The sequence below is a fragment of the Phoenix dactylifera genome, chromosome 10, assembly GCF_009389715.1.
Source record: "Phoenix dactylifera cultivar Barhee BC4 chromosome 10, palm_55x_up_171113_PBpolish2nd_filt_p, whole genome shotgun sequence".
NCBI classification, from domain to species: Eukaryota; Viridiplantae; Streptophyta; class Magnoliopsida; order Arecales; family Arecaceae; genus Phoenix; species Phoenix dactylifera.
In genome coordinates, this window is record NC_052401.1 from 7,398,996 (window position 1) to 7,417,509 (window position 18,514).

Here is an 18,514-nt window from a genome sequence, read left to right on the forward strand (position 1 = left end):
CCATACTGAATCGGTAAGGTATCGATATGGTATCCGGTACCGAGATTGCAAACCCTACCATTGTATTATGCAAAGAGGCTGTTTCAACTGCAGGCTCTTCTTATTGCTCGATGAAGGCTTGCAGAAAAAAAAAAGAATTATCTTTGGAACTTCATGATGATTGTGGTTAAAGATGATGAGCATGCATTGCTAAATGGCCTAATGCCTAGAGCTATTGCATTTGCTTGCAAAATAGTGCTTATTGATGCCAGATCAATGTAGATAGATGCCAAATCATCATGTATATGCTCGTAAACTTTTTCCTCATACTTAACATGTTGATGATGAATATTGGTAACTTCTCATTTGATAACATAATGGAAGGAAAAAGGAAACAAGGAGAGAATAGAAGAAAATCAATGAAAAGAAAGGAAGAAAAAGGTAGGGTCTTTAAGCTTTGATACCAAATTGATGAAGGACCACTGAGGGAATGGCCTGCTTCTACACTGATGGGCCTAATGTGAGAGGAAAATACGGAAATCAGAGAATAGAGTGAGCAGAGGGAGTGGAGAAGAAGAAACTAGAGACAAAGAAGCACAGTTCGTCGAATCGACTCGAACCGAGTAGTTCGGCCCATACCGAACTGAACCGATGCCGACCCAGAGTGATTCAGCAGGTCGGATTGGTTTGGCCTGTATAACCTTCTGCTCACCCCCTTCACCCCTCCTCTTGATGCCTCTCTTGAACTATCTTGAAGATGGAACCCTAGCTTCACCGCTCTCTTTTGATGCTGGCCATTGTCGAAAAGGTAGGTCCCCCCTCTCTCTCCTATGTCAGAGTGAGTGGTCAAAGCCTTGAAGGGCTCCAGGTGGAGGTACTCACTCTCCCTCCTCTCTAGCATCCCCCCTCTCTCTCTCACAACCATGTTTGGATGGGTGGTTGAAGCCTCGAAGGGCTCTAGGTGGAGGTGCTCCCTCACCCCCCTCTCTGGCATCCCTCCCTCTCTCTCCTACCCATTCCTCGCTTCCTCCCTCCCTCTCCTTCTCCCTCTCCCCCTCTCCATATCCCCTTCTCTCTCCTTCTCCCTCTTCCCTGCTCCCTTTCCCTCTCCCTACTTTGGTACACCCTAGAACAGTAAGGTATGGACCCATACCGTGCTGAACTGGTTGTTGGCTAGTATGACCTCTGGTACTGGTTTGGCGAACCTAGGAGGATAGGGAAAGGGAGGAGAGAGGGATAAGAGGAAAGCAATTTCTTTCTTAACAATAAACTTGCGTCATACATGATTAAGGTTTGTCTTTTAACATTCCTATAACATATAGCGTACCCTAACTTAAGGACTAGTTAACAAATACTTTCTTTGAAATAAACAACTTAGGAACTTGTAGGTCAAGCAACTTGATGGCCAAGTAACTTAAGCTTAAGTTACTTGAGCTAAATAACTTAATGGCTAGGACTTTAATAAAGATTAGACAAACAGACTTGATGATGATAAGTTATGAATGGTGAAATAACTTTGATGCTCTAGCATGCTTCATTGATGCTTGAGTTATCGCATGCTAGTGCTATAACCCTACAACAGCCAGGCATTATGGTATACTGGTATGTACCATTATGTGCTTAACTCGTATTGCTTGGCACCTGTAGTGTCGGTCACTAGCATTTGGTTTTAGTGCTAGTCTCATTTGCTAGTAAGACACTAACATTTTACCATGCTATATAGACCATGCCAATCAATACTCTTTATTTTACACAAGTATCTCTATTTACATTATTATGCACATTATTTGCACATTGAAGTAAATTTATATAGGTATCACTTGCATACCTATGAAATTATTCCATCCAACAGGGCATCTTGAAGAGAAAATTGGAATATGTGGGATTATGTAAAAATACCTTATCTATTATATTGCTTGATCAGCACATGGATGAAATCATGCTCAATCTTGTTGATTAGGTTGTAGGATTAATTGTATGTTTTGTTTTAATTAAACTTCTATGATTGAACTTGATTGATGGTTAACTTGATTATGATTGATTCCCAATTTCTCCATTTTATGAGTAAATTTTTCCTTCACAGTAAGCTTTCGAAGGAAAGTAGGAGGCAACTGACTAGAAAGATGCTTAACATAATGTTTCTGGTATGATTGTCACATCTTTATTAACAGTTTTTCACCTTTTCTATTCACTTCATTACTTTATCTTGCATTGCCGTATTTAGGTCTAAACTATTTGGCGATGCTTGCAAGCAGATTGGAGGTGCCTTTTCTGCTTTGACATACATTTATGCAGATGAAATCATTTCTCTTACTGCACCGGGGTAAGAACACTATTTGTGCATGTGCTTGGTTTATTCTTAGTCGATTTCTTTAAATATTTGACAATCATGCCCAAAAATAAAGATTACCTATAATTTTGGAAATTTCTAGTTGGATTTCAGTATCTAAAGTTTTTCTTTATGACTCAAGTATTCACTCCCACTTTAATTTTTCTTATCAAAACTTGAATAATAACTTCGGTAAACTCATAACCTTGGTGTGATATTTCCTTTCCTTAAAATATTAGATAGAGACTAGAGTACTTTACCCTATGTTTGTGCCAAGGAACCTAAATAATACCTTCTGTCTCACCTTTTTGAGTGTCATCCTGGATTGTTACCAATGGTATTGAAGTAGACCCGATCTGTGGCCTATGTGGACATGGGAGACTGTAGCATGGGCTTTTTATGGGGTTGATTACGGGTAGTTCATAGTGTTTGTGATTGGATTGATTAGATTTAGACCCTTAGCCTAACGGACACTTGAACTTAAACAAGGTGATCATGTTACTAGCCTTTTGATTAGATGTAGGGTGTCCTACATTGGTTTTGCACTAAAAAAATCTTGGATAGTTATACAAGGCCAAGAAACCCAAATAATACCCTTTGACTAGCTTTTTTGGGTGAGATCCTAGATTGTTTCAATATTATTTATAACTATAATGAAGAAAAACCCAATTTTTTCAGGTTTTTGTTAAGTTTTATTGGCGAGAATTAGAATCTTAAAAAGAGTTATTCTTTTATCTAATTGCTTTTATAGTCTACTCTCAGTATTACAAGAAATAACTGCATATATTCATTACATTTTGTTACGAAATTGGTTTAGACATGTAAATACGAAAGGTGGGCAAACATATCATTCAACACTTTTCATTACATTTATGCCATTTATGTTAGGTTAACCCAAGGTCAAAGGGACCGATATCGGGCACTGCACCGGTTCTCCGGCGGCACAAATTGTACGGGTCGTGCCAGTCTGCCAGGCTTGTACCGACAAAGGGCACGATACTATGAGAGAGAGAGAGAGAAAGAGAGAGAGAGAGAGAGGGAGGGAGGCCGGAGGAGGGCCGACAAAGTCCGGCCGAGTTCGCAGGAAGCGAGGCCGCGGCCGCTTCTCATGTTTCGAACGAAACAGTGGTCCGACCATGGCCTTAAAAAATTTTAAATTTTTAAGTAAAGTCGGCAAATCGCTTGAAAAAATCCGAATGCCGACTTTAGTTAAAAATCTAAAATTTTGTAAGGCCGCGGCCGGACTCCTGTTTCGTTTGAAATAAGAGAAGCGGTCGTGGCCTCGCTTCCTGCGGACTCGGCTAGCCTCCTGACCTCTCCCTCCCTTCCCCGCTCGCTCTTTTTTCTTCTTCGCAGGCTCCAGCAACGGATCTTGTTTTCGTTGCCGGAACCGTCCTGGTGAGCCACTGGTATGGCTCAGAACAATAGGAACCGTCTGATTTGGGACGGCTCCGCCGACCTTGGGTTAACCTTAACAAATGTTAAAGGTTATATTAAAGAATAACTATTTGATGGAGTACCATTAGTGAAAGAAATTGAAGTTATGAAAACCTAGCTTTTCAGCCTCTCATTTGTCTATGCTCTTGTTCTATTGGTCCATCTTCTCTTTTAATTGAAGCCTTTAGTTAATGGAAGAGTCTTGTTGCTGATAGATTGGATTTGGATCTTCATTCAGATTAAAAGGAGTATTAGGGGTTCCTGACCGGTCTTTATTTAATGAATTGCATTTGCTCAATCTTTCTCATTTTTCTATCATCTCTTTCAAAAGCTTTAGTTTTAGTCTGAGGTTTAAACATGATACATAATATTGTACCGATGTGCGCAGTTTGGGTGGTATTGTATTGTACCAACTGTACTGGGGATATTTGTGGTCTCATTACGACATTTGGCCCACACTAGTGTTAGGCGGTCCTTACTGGGCTAAACCTCCTAGAATTGGTTGGTTTCGAGTGGTTCAGCCTAGTAAGGGCCCCATACTAGTTTGAGCAAGGTGTGCTAAACCGACCTGTATCGGCTGGTTCCGACCGTACCGAATCAGTCCGGTCTTTGACCGGTTCGATTCAACCTTAAAAAGCGGTTCTGGCCCCATGGGGCTGAAACCAAGCGGTACCGGGCCGAAACCAGCCTAAACCGGCCAAAACCAGCCGGTACTAGATGCGTACCGGATGGACGGTTCTGTTTGGTATGCCTAGGAACAGTTCGCCGCAGCGTGCCGCGCGCGCTGCGGGCAGCATGCGCGGGCTATGTTATGCAGATCGGTTTGGCACCGGTCTGAACTAGGGGTGGCAATCGGGTCGGGTCAGACATAAACAGGTCGGGTCAGATACAGATCGGGTCAGAAAATCATAAACCTGAACCTGACCTGTTTATTAAACAGGTCAGAAATTACAACCTGAACCTGACCTGTTTATTAAACAGGTAATCCGACCCGACCCGTTTAACCTGTTTAATAAACAGGTAACCTGTTTGCCCAACCCAACCCGACCTGTTTAACCTGTTTAGCCCAACCCATCCTAACCCGACCTGTTTAACCTGTTTGCCTAACCCGACCCGACCTGTTTAACCTGTTTGCAGTAATTAAGAAAATTAGTTGAAAAAAAGATTGCTTGCACCTTTTTGTTTCCTTTAGGCTTTAATTTTTGTTTCCTTTAGGATTTAATCTGTTTCCTTTAGCAAAGTATATCACATCTGAACAATAACTAAGGCGACACTTATCCATAAAATTGAGATGGTCTCTGTTAATGCAATAAGGAGCAATCCTTCAACAACATCTATGCATGGAAGAGGTCCAAAAGACAGAGAAAAAGGAAAGATTTCACAGAGGGAATTACTACTATAATATTATCTGCAAGACACAAAGAATAAACCAGAGGCCAAACTTAAGAACTTTCTCAGGGGAAAAAGGAGCCAAATTTAACAACAACCAACAAAACCAACCTCCACAAATACAAGTTTCAAAGACCACGCATGTTGAAGAAAAATCGACCAGCAACCACAAGGCGGTATGGAATTTCATTGATCTCTGCTCTCAAGGAATAAACAAACCAGTACTTCAAATCAAACAACAGATAATGTTCTCACATAGTTGATAGGTCAGCTAAAGGATTTAGTGCTGTCCTTGGGGTAGCAGTATGCTCAAGAAAATACCGTATGACACTTAAATAATATCAAATGGAAATTAAAACCCCGTCTTGTGCTCATGCTACCAAATCTCAGAAAATTCCAAACAGCGCCAGCCAAAAAGCACACCTTTTACCAAATTAGTATTACAGTGCAGACATTCACAAACATGAGGTAGATGATAATCTTATTTAAGATCCAAGTAAATGGAATTGCTTTCGGCAATGAGAGAGATCCAGCTAATTCCAGGAGCTTCCACCTGAAAGCCAGCAAATATATTTATTAATTTAATAAAAAGAAGTCGATGAATAGGATCAGCATTTTTTTAAAAAAAAACAGTATCTTGGTCATTTTATCAAGTTGTCAAAAAAAAAAGCAAATAGTCGATCTTCTTAAATCCTTCCTGAATGCTACTACGTTGGAGGTTGAAATCAAATGTATGGATTTGAAACCCGGGTAAGAAAATAAGTAACATTGCAATATTGCATATAAAAAGAGAGAAAGAAAATCGAAGATTTAACTCCGGAAAATGGATGGATGAAATCACCTCTCCTATCCAAGAAACGGTTCTCACCTCTATTTTCTGGGCCGATCCGCCGTCCGATCTGACGATCCTAGGGTTCCAAGCTCTCACTCCACCGAAGAAAGAAGCCGGAATCGGAGAACACCGAGGACCAGAAGAGCAACAACTTCACAAAGAAGAAAAAAAAGTAACGAAGCTCTCACTTCATCGGAAGAACTGCTGATCCAAAAGAAAATCTTCAGAACCTTGTGAATAAAAATCTAAATCAAGTGAGAAATCCTTGCAAAACTTGCTTAACCTAGATCGATTGAAACCAAAAACAAAAGAAAAGGAAAATAAAAAATTGGGGCAGTAGCGAAATTATGAGAACATTAAAATACTAACCACGGCGATCTTCCCCTCCTAACCGCGGTGATCTTCGTCTTCCCCTCCTCTCAGACTCGGAGAGATCTTCTTCCCCTCCTCCTAACCGCGGCGATCTTCCCCTCCTCTCGGACTCGCGTGCTCGGTGCTTCCAACTCCAAGCCCTCGCACGACACGGCCGCAAGGCTGCACAGCGCACGGGGAATAGAAAAGGGTTAGGGGGCTAGGGTTTGGAGAACTCCTAGTGATTATAAACCACCTGATCTTAGATGAACGGCAGCAGCTTAATTACAATCTAAACGGGTTAAACGGGTCAAGATATTTAAAATCCGTATCCGACCCAATTAATAAACAGGTTAAACGGGTCAACCTGTTTACAACCCGAACCTGTTTAGGCCAAATCCGAACCTGTTTATGGTGGGTCGAACGCGGGTCGGGTTGGCAGGTCGGGTCATATTTTGCCACCCCTAGTCTGAACCGGTCCGGTAGGCGACCGGTACGCTTGCCGGTACTGGTTCAACATACCTTGAGTTCGGGCCTTAATAATTGGGGGAGAAAGGCCCCAACACGATTGTCACTCTGTTTCAAGGTAAAAAAGTAGAAAGAAAGGAGAAGAAAAGGATAAAGAGATAGAAAGTGAAAGTGAATAGCCGAGCACGAGGTCCAAGCAAGGTACTTCCCTCTTCCTTTCTCCTTTTCTTTTTGTTACATTCCATAAATGGGCAGAAATTGAAAAACTATGGAAAAATCATGCCAAGATTTTGCATTTTGGTTTCATAATATGACGTAGATCTTAGTCAGATCTATGCAATGGTATAATTTTTTGATATCTATTTTTATTAAAAATATATTTTTGGATAAAATTAATGGGAAAAAATAAAGGCGATGTTGGATTCAAAAAGTTAGTATCATGCATGGTAGCTAGCATACCTTATGCCATCTTTTTTTACAACAATTTAATTAATTTTGGCATATTAATTGAGTCTTGAATAAAAACCCAACTCTAAAATAATTTCTAGATTAATTAGGCTGTTAGTGGTTAATATGGGCTGAAAAATATATATGATACCTCGTATTAGAGGCTACATTAGCCATAATTTAAATTTGCTTTTGAGATTTTATTTAAATTAAATATTATTTTTAATAATAAATTAATACAAAAATGTTATTAGTTCAAAAATTCATAAAATTTCATTAGAATGTCAAGAAATTTTATACATGTCTTTTGGAGCATGTATCATATTTTTCTGATTGTTATGCAATTTATGCATATTCTTTTGTAAATTTAGTATTAAAAATAATGCAATATAAAAATCTAGAATTATATAATATAGTTCAAAAGCAATTTTTGAGGTACCTAGCATTTTTTTAGGAATGTTGAAATTTTTTTTAAACTTTTTGAGTAATTCTAAAATAAAAGCTTAACCCAGGAAAATCATGGATTATTTGTAGATGCATAGTGATAATTGATGCAACCCAAGGCCTACAGAACTGTCCGGAACCGTCCGGTTGGGGGCGTCCTGGGCCGCACTGGCGGCGGACCTGGACGGTTTTGCCATTTTGCCTCGCCGAAGGGTAAGTAGAAGAGGAAAAGCGAGAGAGCGGGGAAGGGAGGGAGAGGAAGGAAGAGAGGCCAGTCGGGGCCTTTTGGCGGAGGCAGGGAGCTTCCGTGTGGAGGCGGAGGCCGGGGAGACGTGGAGGCGGGGCTCCGCCTCCGGGCTCCTGTTTTGAATGTTTAAAAATTAAATGAAGTCGGCAATGGGTTACTGACTTCAACTTAAAAACTCCAAAAATAAAAAAGGCCCCCCTTTGGCCCCCGCCTCTGCATCTCTCCGGCCTCCGCCTTCGTGCGGAGGCTCTCCGGCTTCCGCCAGTCAGCCTCTCTCTTCCCTCTTCCTCCCTCTCCCTCCCTCTCCCTCCCTCTTCCGCTCTCTTTTCCTCTTTCATTCTCCCTCTCCCCCGCCGTAGAAGATGTGTCGGTACGGGCCCGGCCCGGCATGATGCGGGCCTGTACCGACTTGTCTCGCCGGGCAAGCGGTACGGTGCCTGATACCGGTTCCACTGTCCTTGATGCAACCTTTTTTTGGGGGGGTGAGTGGGTTTAGAAATTTCCAGATTAAGCGATCAACAATGAAGCCGAAAAGCATGAAGAGTGAGGAATAGGATATGGGCAGCAACATGGCGAGATAGTAAGTGGTCATCATCATTGGAGGTGCAAGTTGTGTTGCTCCAAGTGGAGGGTGGAGTCACCATATCGAAGTAACACCTAGCTACTGGGTATCTCAATGTTACGAGTTGCATGAAATGTCCCCAAAGGTGTGGACACGGTACCGATCTAGCTAATTTGGTGGTGCATCGAGTGCGATATCTTATTCTCTAGAGTTGGGTTATGACTCATATGGATGTGTCCTTTGTGTTTTTGTGTTCAAGTGGGTATCATCCTTCTATCCTTAGCCAGACTATGGATCAGACCATGGTCTGTCATACCATCCTGTACCGCCCGGTATGGGGCGTTATCATGCCGTACTGGGAGGAAATAGGTACGAAACTTAATTTCAAGTCGGTACAAGCCCCATACTGTCTCGTACCGAGGCGTATCGACCTATACCGAAGCATACCAAGGTATACCGAGGCGTACCAACCTATATTGAGGCATACCGAGATAAAAATTAAAACAAATGGTTAGAAAGTTATTTCGGTACAAGAGTGTATCGTACCAAACCAATAAGATTCCGATACGGTACTCGGCACTGAGATTGCGGACCTTGGCTCAGACCGTACTTAGTCCTTTTTTAGATTTTTTAGAGTAGCGGTATCAATATGGCCATTTGGTACAAACAAGTTACCAGGATCCTAGGTGTGCACAATACCAAGACCGAGCCATGTCTCAAGGCCTGATTATGAACATGACCCAAACGTGTATAAGGGGCATTGACACTCAATTTAAAATTGAACATATGAATGTATATTTCCAATTTTCTAATATAAGCTTTTTACATTTTCAATATTATAAATAGTTAGTTGAGCATGTATTGTATTGACATGTAGGGTTTGAGCCTTGATGCAATAGTATGGTTGCTTTATTGTGACTTGGAGGTTATGGGACAACCTCTCCGCACACGAGGGTAAGGCTATGTACATCTAACCCTCTCTAGACCCTGCAATGGTGGGGGCCCTGTGCATGGCTGCCTCTTGTTTTAATATAACCACATCATTCTTTAGGCATGTAACATAAAAATTAAAGTATATTATGTTTAAACATAAAAACGAACTCCCCAAACCCTATTTTTAGTCAAAACTAAATAACGAACGCTTAAAGCCTTGAAAAAGTAAAAAAAAAATATTTTTTAGTGTAACAATATGGTTTGGTAAGGTACTGGTACCATATCATATTGGTTTCCTACTGATATGCAATTTGGTATCGAGACTATGAATCTTCGGTTTAGATATTCTCTTCTAGAACATTTTTGTTCTTGTTCGATGAAATTTTCTATAACTGTCCTACAATTTCAGTTTTTGCAATAGAGTCATGGTTAGAAATCCAGCTTTTAGATCTTAAAATTATTATATATCACTTTTTAAAGGTTGGTCTACATCTCTTATGATGAAGTTCACCAAACCAGTACCGAACATCGTACCGGCCGACGATTGGTTAGGTATGGTACTTCTATGTACCACACTGACTCGAGTTGTACTAGAACCAGGGAAGGAAGAGGGAGAAGGAGAGGGAGGGGGAGGGGCGAGCGAGAGCAGAGGGCTTCCTTAAACGGATAGGGCGATAGAGAGAGAGGAGAGGGAGGTGAGGGGGAGAGAGAGAGGATGAAGAGGCAAAAGAGAGAGACATTGAGAGAAAGGGACATGGACCGGTCCATTATTGTTGTTGTTGGTGGTCACATAACCTTAGCCCTATTGGAGAGGAGAGAGAGAGAGAGAGTGGAGGACTTTCATGTGCTGAGCCCTAGTGGGACTTTGTGCACTAACCACGTGATGTATAATACTTTGCAATGTACGCCGTACTGGCCCGAACTGGGTGGTGCAGGGTGTATTGTACCATATTGGTTCGGTACCGGTACCTGGTACTGGTGGCGTACCAACGCTTAGTACGCCCAAAAAAATTCTGTACCATATCTTACCAATATTATGCTAGTGTGGCACTGGTACGGGGTCCGATACCGAGACGGTGAATCTTGGTACTTTGTAATATCTTATTCTAAATATGTTGCTGGAGATCATGATAATGCTCCACTGTTTCTCCAAGTCAGAGAATGCTGTTTAGTTATCTTACACGGGCTCTATGGCAATGTATGCCATTAAAGGTGTTAATTGTCCAAATTGAAGAAAGACGTTTGACTATCTTACAGGGACTCCGGGGGCATGCATGCTATTAAAGGTATTAATTCTCAAAAAAAGAACTTTGAAACTGCCATTATTGTTTTGGATTGGTATTAATTCCTTAAGTTCTTAGGAATGTCTTGAATTTTGATTCTTAATCTGGGAAGAAGTTCACATGTTATGCTTTTCTGAATGAATACACCTGAAAGTTTATTAGCAATCATGGTCATGGAGAGTTTGAATTTGGATGGATGTCATAATAAACAATATGTATATGAATTCTTATTACTCTAAACCTTCGAAAAGGCTCTGCATTGCTACATGCTAGTAATTCATTCCATATGAAAAATACTATAAAGCTCCTTAATTGAACATGTTGTCAGACAAGATCACTATTCTTTGGTTCTAGCTGCTTAGTGCCAATGCTAATACTGACCATAGTACAAATGATAAGAGTATACTGCAGAGCTAAGACTTTCAGAGGAAGTAGGATGTTCAACAGCTTGCCCATCTTTGTGGTTTACTCATATTAGGATAAAATAGGTGCTTGAAATGATCTCCTTATTTCATTAATATATGAATAAGCCTCCACTATATTGAGACAATTGTTTTTTTTCCTGATTAAGCATTTCATCCAGTAGTGTGTAAGTAATTTGTGGTACTAATGGCCATTATTATGATGACAATGGAATTACTAAACTACCTCCTCCAAGAAAGAACCCGTGCATGAATTGGCTATTAGGATTGAGACATGATCGGACATACTATCCTATGAGTAGGTGCTTGAAATTATTTACATAATTCCACCTTGGTACATAATATCTTAGGATCTTAATGGCCATTATTTGTAATAATATTAGTTATGTTGCCTAGTTTTTATTTTCAAGGATGGAATCAGAATCGAAGGACTGAACTTCCCACCTGGAAGAAAAATGGTTATCCATGAAGGTGCTTCCAAAAGCTGGTCACCGGTAATATATTTTGGGGTATCTTGGTTTATGAAAATTACTGATGACCTCGACTAGCTTACTTGTTCTGTAAAATAAGGAAGGAACAACATACACAATCATAATTAATAATTTATTCTGTTTGAACTTGCTTATCAAAAACTGTGCACATCTTATGTTACTGAAACTTGATGTCATATGAATAGGATCAACTCTTTTTGTGTTTGCAAGACATGGCATTAATTTGGTTATCAATTAAGATTATGGCTGAGATGTCTTTTCCTGAGTTTTCTTTTCTCCCCCCTGAAATCTTTCGCTATATTATTAGGACACTCTTGTTGTTTTGCTTTTGAATTTGATGACTTTGTTGTATCTTTTGTTGTACATCTTTGGATCACTATAAATTCAAAACCGGCATAACTAGCATATGATATTTTAATGCTAATTATACAACATCCAGTTTACAGGTATTGGCACAGGGTAATCTCATTAGAGAAATGGCCATGAATCAGGTAAGCTCCCTAAGCTTTTGAATTGTTGTACTTCAACTTTAACTCTCAAAAATTGTCATGTGGACCATCTGAAACATGGAAATATATGGTTTGTACCAAATCTTTAAAAGTATACACACTTAAATTTCCATTGGAACTATATCCCATGCCACATTCACATAGGGCTCGCATGTTTAGTTTGAGAAATATTTTCATTGTCACATAAAATGTCTTCCAATACCCTTTATTTCCTTGGATTTGTGTTAATTTGACCCAACAATTTTATTTTGCCTCCTCGTTGTGCTCTTCTTAATTCTATCTACTTTAATGCTTATATAGATTTTAATTCCATGAAGTTTGATTTGTCTATCTACAGAAAAAATTGCATAATTATATAATTTAGGAGATTCCCTCATTCTAGGCATGTCAATAGGTTAGGTTTCGACATGAACGCAACCTGATTAGGGAAAGTTTTCTCTGTTTTTTGATCCAAATATCCAACAGTTACTCAACCTGATTACCTGATGTAAAAACTGTGTCAGGTTCAGATCAGGTCAATATAACCCGATCATGATCTAGCTCGAACAATATATATTATATAATAAATTATATATAATATTCATAATATACAATTATTATCCAATCCAATTTCTAGCCAACCCGTCCAACACAATCCCAATTTCCTAGCAGGCTGCCCAGCCTATTATTCTTCTGCCATCCTTCTTTTGGGGCTGTTTAAATCTTCCTATTAGACATGTTGAATAGGTAATTCTAATTAGGTATTCAGAATGGATAAGGTGTCAAGAAAATATGGTATCATACAAATGAATTTTTTATTTTTTATTTGGTCGATTGAAGGATAGGATATTGTAAACTAAAAGAATAACATACACACCGTTTGGATGTAAATTCAGAGGTGAAATAAAATAATCTTTTTTCTTTCCTTGGGTTGGGGTGGGGGGGCAGAAACTTATAGCAAAGATTACATAAATAAGCCATGAATATCAAATTTAAATATTGGTTTAATTAAGTAAAGCTATGTTCATCACAGTTCATGCAAACAAACAATCATACGACTAGGACAACTAGGAAACATGGCTCGAAAAGTCTCAACCCATACAGAATATTCAGATACAACAGAATTGAAATTTATTGACACATTTTAGACATAAATTTCGAAGTATATTCACACGCTTGATGCAAAATCTTACCTGCTGCCAGTTCAATGGCAAGATACCCAATAATCTTAACACAAATGAATCACTTTATACCTGGGCATAGTTAATGCTGAAAAGTATATGCAGTCAATTCTTTTGCCTTAATGATCGACTAACACTTCAATGAAGTTTGCCTCAACACAACTAACATCTTGCTCAATATGACCTCAGATATTTGTTCTCAACAATCTCCTCAGGAATCAAACTAGTTTGCTGTGGCCTCTTTGCAGAAAATAAGTCTACTAATCACTGTCATTGGCTGTGCACTCAAGAACTTAAGTTTCAACTGCCCATTAGCAAAATCTCAGCACCCACTATTAGTAAGGAATTGAGAGTCTTGAGACCAAGTCTTGCACAAATAATAATGTCTTGCTACCTTTTATTCAAAAACATACCTTTCTCTAGCCTCTGCCACCACCTGTGCCCAGGCTGCCCTAGTTATTCTAGCCTGTTCAAAACCATTATTGCATTGTTCTAACTAAACAAAAGGAAAAAATAATAGGAGTTATGGGGACGCAGAGGAAAAAAAAAAGATAATATGTACTCGATTATTTTAAATATTTTAAGTATAAAATATTAAAGACACTATTTGCTAAGATGTTTCAGTGTATACGTTCTTCATCTGCACTCCATAATTAACTCAAGGATTCAAGAAACATGACATTTTGCACAAATATTTTAGTATTTACATCCTTAATCAAGCTCTAGAAACATTAAAAGCCTACTTCTGCATCAATGTCACTAAAATTTACAACTGAAAAATTTGATTAGTACTTTAGATTCTGATGTACATTTGACTTATGGCAACATATGCAACACAGACTTTCAAGATGAATGTGAGAGTTCCTATCAAAAAAAAGATGAATGTGAGAGTCCAAGTGACCAATTCATAAACTTCATGTAGTCTGCACAAGGATAGTTCAAGAAGGTTATTTTGCTAGCAAAATTTTGTTGGTTGTCATAGTTTACCAATTGTATAAATTCGCACAGCATCAGCTACTGGTAAGTTAGCAAATAAAGCATTAACTAAGTCTGAATATATACAAGTACATAATGATCTCCTAATGAAACTTGAATAACTAAATCTAAAAAGACAAGTGTATACAATTTATTCCGAAGACAAGCAGAAAAGAATGGCAGTTGCATGCCATGTTGTGTTGTCTTCAGACATCAATTTTCTGACACCTACATGACCCAACCAAGTGAAAGCGACTTCTTTTACTTTCTGTTTCTAATGTGTTAGTGCGATGCATCATTCACTAAAGGTTTATTCTTCCATTAAACCTTGTCTCCTTAGCAGTTACCCTTTCGGGTTTTGAGTGTGTTTTTCTTTTGCATGTTTTGCATCTGGCCCTCCTTGCTAAGAGCTCTTCCTTGATGCAACTTTTGCTTTTCCAAGTGTTCTCAATGGAAGATTTTCTCTTTGATTTAGTAGATGTTGATGGGAGTTGAAATTCTTGATTGATGTGAACTGTTTCTCCATTAGTGTGTAAGAGGAACCTGAGGTTAAGAACATTGCACTAAAGTCTATAACTCTTGGACTTTATCAATTTTATACTGTAAAGTAGGTTTTAGACTATGCTTCAAAATTTGTGCTAATAGAAAACTGAAATAGATTTCGTCATATTATTCTTGTCATAGTTGTCCAAATAATCTGACACTCTCATGGTCAGTTACTTGGGTTGGAAGTGTGGTAGAGTTGTTGGTCTCAAAGCATGTTAAGTAATCTGTTATATTGAATAATTAAGAGGCTTTAGAGCTTTACTATGAGATTGGTAATCATTGAAGCATGTCAGCATACTTTTCTGGGGTTTCTAAGTTCTGATATTTATTAGCTTTTTTGTGTCTATTTCTCACATCATTTGACTTTTGTGTAAAATATGACCCTTTCTAGTTTCTTCGTTAGTAGAATGTGCATTTTATCTTTTTATCTGTCTTTTTTGTTAGCATTCCCTTGTCATTATGTGAAGGAAAAGCTTTGCTCTTTCGCAATTCATCTTTCGACAATGATATGCCTTCTTTCTCAGCCGAAACTTTTCTAGTTTTAATTGAATTGTCTTTGGTTGCCATCCTATCAAATGTGAATATGATGATGTCACGCATATCTTCTACTTATATATCAGTTGTTGGTGTGGATTGGGAAACTCAACTGATTAGATTAGGCTTCACTTATAGAAGAGGGACTCAAGGATAGGAACTTCACGTCAAACATGTTGAGCCTTTGACATTTTATTCTTGTAGTACTTGGGAGATTTCTTTTTATTGAGATTTTAAGTTTTAACCTTTATGCTAAAAAGAATATAATTGGCTCTAATCATTTTATTCCTCTCGCAGTTTCCAGTAATGTTACACCTTTCATGGTGAAATGGGTTTGATAACCAATGGAATTACTTTGATACGACAGTATGCCGAGATATTATCTGATTTCTTACTAAAATAAGAAGTAAATAATATGTTAATGATGACATGCAATCATGTTGGCATTGTTCTGTTACTGTGTATGCTTTTAATATGTATGAGCCTCCTAACACCAAACTTCTGATATCATTGACTTCTCTAAGAACTATGAACCTTCTTTTCCAAACTTTTGTGCTCATTCTTCTGCCTTCACTCACTGAGTACTAGCAAAGGTACCTTAGGATTGCTTGTTGTGTTAGTACTTAATATTACGTTGTTGGAGATGCTAACATAACTGGTCTCTCAGCTGAAGCTGATGACTCCTTGCATTCTTGTTTCTGGTTCGATGGCAGTTGGCTTTGGTTGTCTAACGTGAGTATGGTAAAGTTCTTTGTGTTTGTCAGCATTCTGACATCCTGCATTTGTGGACTTCTCTAACCAACGCAAGTATTGCCTACAGTTCAGAAGGAGAAAATACTTATCTTGCATTGAGCCCTTCTATAACAAGCATTGCTGTAATTGCATCAGTAAGTCAGCATAATAAGCCATTCACCATTTTTGTGCAAGTATAACATCTGATTTTGCTCTTTCTTTACCACTCCAGTGTGCTGTATATATCTTAATGAAGGGATCGAGTTCTTCAAGTCTAAATTCTCCATTATTAGGTATATATTAAATCCACCCTGTTCCTGCTTTATCATCTCTATAGGACCTCTTTTTGAATTCTTTACTCTTCCCTTCATGATCATTGCCTGATTATGAAGTTTCTCTTTGTAGCGTAGCAGTAGTCTGGTTATCTGTATGAATGATGAATGTTTATTCAGGAGTGTTTATATCTTCTGGAGCTTCAGTAGGATCCCTTATGCAGTGGATTATCCAGGTTTGGAACTGTTGTATTTTGCCACATGAATTTCTGTATGTACAGAAGCCTTGCAATCAAGGGTGGTGCTAACCACAATTCTCTGTTGTGTTCTGGCATTCTTAGGTCATGATCCATAAAAATTCAGAACGTGAAACTAAATTTATTTCTTGGATGGACTTTTTCAATGACAAGGATGTTCATAAGGTATCTAACCTAATCACCCAAGTAAAGCCTTGTTAGGAAGGTATTATATGTGAATCATTTCTATCACTGTTTCTCCTTTTTCTTTACACAGTTATTCGCCTTAATGCTTCCTGCAACACTTAGTTCAGGATTGGTCCAGATAACATCTCTTACAGATCTTTATTTTTCATCATTTATCCCTGGTGCTGCTGCAGGTCTTTCCTGTAAGTTACTTTTGTTGTCTTCCGTAGTATCCAGAGCATTATTTGAAAATTCAAAATAGAAACAATTCTGTTCTTCAATCAATTTTCCTACATGAAAATTGATTTTTAATTTCTATATATATGATTTATAAACTCTTCAATGCTCTTCTGGAAGTTTCATTTGTCCAGTCATTGATCAAGCAGGTGAGATGTTTGGATTGAACTTTATTTTGTTGGTGGAAGATGTTCCCACATGAAACATCAGCCTTGAGACCCCAAATGTAGAAGATGCTCAAGTCCTGTTGTTATTTTAAATCCTTGATCTGGGCGCTGATTGCTTAACTTTGTGGATGGGCATAGCAAAAGTAGATTTATGAAATCTTGTTGCTAAGGTGTTGCGATGCCAATCTTGATTGTAATACATATTAACAATTCAACAGAAAAGTATTGGAATAACGTAAACAGGGATAGCAGCCTGAGATATTGTAGCCACTCCTATATAACACACACAGCAACACATTATGCAAATGGTGGATATACATAAATTCTCTTTTTGAGCAAAATCTCTAAAACAATTATGAAGTAGTTTCCTTCTGCATTAACTTCACAGATTTGATGCACTTGTTGACTTATCTTGTTGTTTACTTAATGCATGATATTCTCTGTTTTTATTAATATAAGGTAAGTTGCAATATTTTGTTTTAACTCAAATCATATTTGATCTTGTTTTATTGCTAGATGCACATCTGCTGACAATGGCTCCACTAGGCATATTTTCTAGTACACTAATTTTACCTCTTCTGCCTACTTTTTCAAGGCATACAAAGGTGAAGAAAATCAAAGGCCTTCTCCATGGATATATTGAAATTCTATATGTAGCATTCTGTTCTTTTTTTATTAAACAAAAAATCGGTGCAGCCTTCCTCGTTGGCAAGTCTAAAGGAGAATCTGCAAAAAGCAATTGTACTTTGCATGGTGAGTTAGTAGCCTTCCCTTGCATGGTAAATTTGCTGTGATTTAAAGCTACTACTAGTTTCAGAGTTCTTCCATGTAAAGTAATAATAGAACTGGTTATCCATGTGGTAGCACTTTTAACATTAGTGTTCCTCTACATATAATTTTCTTATTTGGAGAAAGCTGTACATATGGCATGTGCAAATTTCTGTTCCTGCCTTAAAGTCAAATTTAGATAGTGACCAGCTATTAATGCCATAGCATCATATTTCATCACCATATTTTTAACCAACCAATAAATGCCATAGTGTCATATTTCATCTCCATTTTTTTAATCTTAGCTATCTAACGAAATCATTATTATTTCATGATTTACCTTGGGAATTGTATGGACAATGTGGCAGATTGTAATTGCCAAGGCTACATGAGATAAGAATGGAGTAATCTGTATCTAATCATACAGCTAATAGTGACCAAGCTTGTATTACTTAAAATGTAATTCTAAACACTTCCCTGCACTTCATGCAAACAAGATATGGCAAGTTTAAAAAGATTTATTATGCTCGTTATTGTGGATGTCAAAGATGGATCCATTCATTTTCCCCAAGGTGCAG

General features: G+C 38.3%; 1 protein-coding gene and 1 long non-coding RNA gene across 3 annotated transcripts in view; one reads left to right on the forward strand and one right to left on the reverse strand.

Moving 5' to 3' along the window:
* Positions 1-18,514, forward strand: part of LOC103712003 (probable lipid II flippase MurJ) — a 35,509-nt gene that overhangs the window by 10,457 nt on the left and 6,538 nt on the right. For both annotated transcript variants that reach the window (XM_039130944.1, XM_039130945.1), the window contains exons 6-16: positions 2,063-2,123; positions 2,235-2,302; positions 12,054-12,105; positions 16,006-16,070; positions 16,159-16,225; positions 16,303-16,363; positions 16,523-16,578; positions 16,684-16,764; positions 16,856-16,967; positions 17,685-17,773; positions 17,865-17,921. In XM_039130944.1, coding sequence (XP_038986872.1) covers positions 2,063-2,123; positions 2,235-2,302; positions 12,054-12,105; positions 16,006-16,070; positions 16,159-16,225; positions 16,303-16,363; positions 16,523-16,578; positions 16,684-16,764; positions 16,856-16,967; positions 17,685-17,773; positions 17,865-17,921 — 769 coding nt within the window. The remainder of the gene's footprint in view (positions 1-2,062; positions 2,124-2,234; positions 2,303-12,053; positions 12,106-16,005; positions 16,071-16,158; positions 16,226-16,302; positions 16,364-16,522; positions 16,579-16,683; positions 16,765-16,855; positions 16,968-17,684; positions 17,774-17,864; positions 17,922-18,514) is intronic.
* LOC120112187 lies at positions 5,245-6,374 on the reverse strand. Its single transcript, XR_005513697.1, has 2 exons — positions 5,976-6,374; positions 5,245-5,687 (listed from the first exon to the last, which is right to left on the reverse strand). It is a non-coding gene; the product is annotated as an uncharacterized LOC120112187 (long non-coding RNA).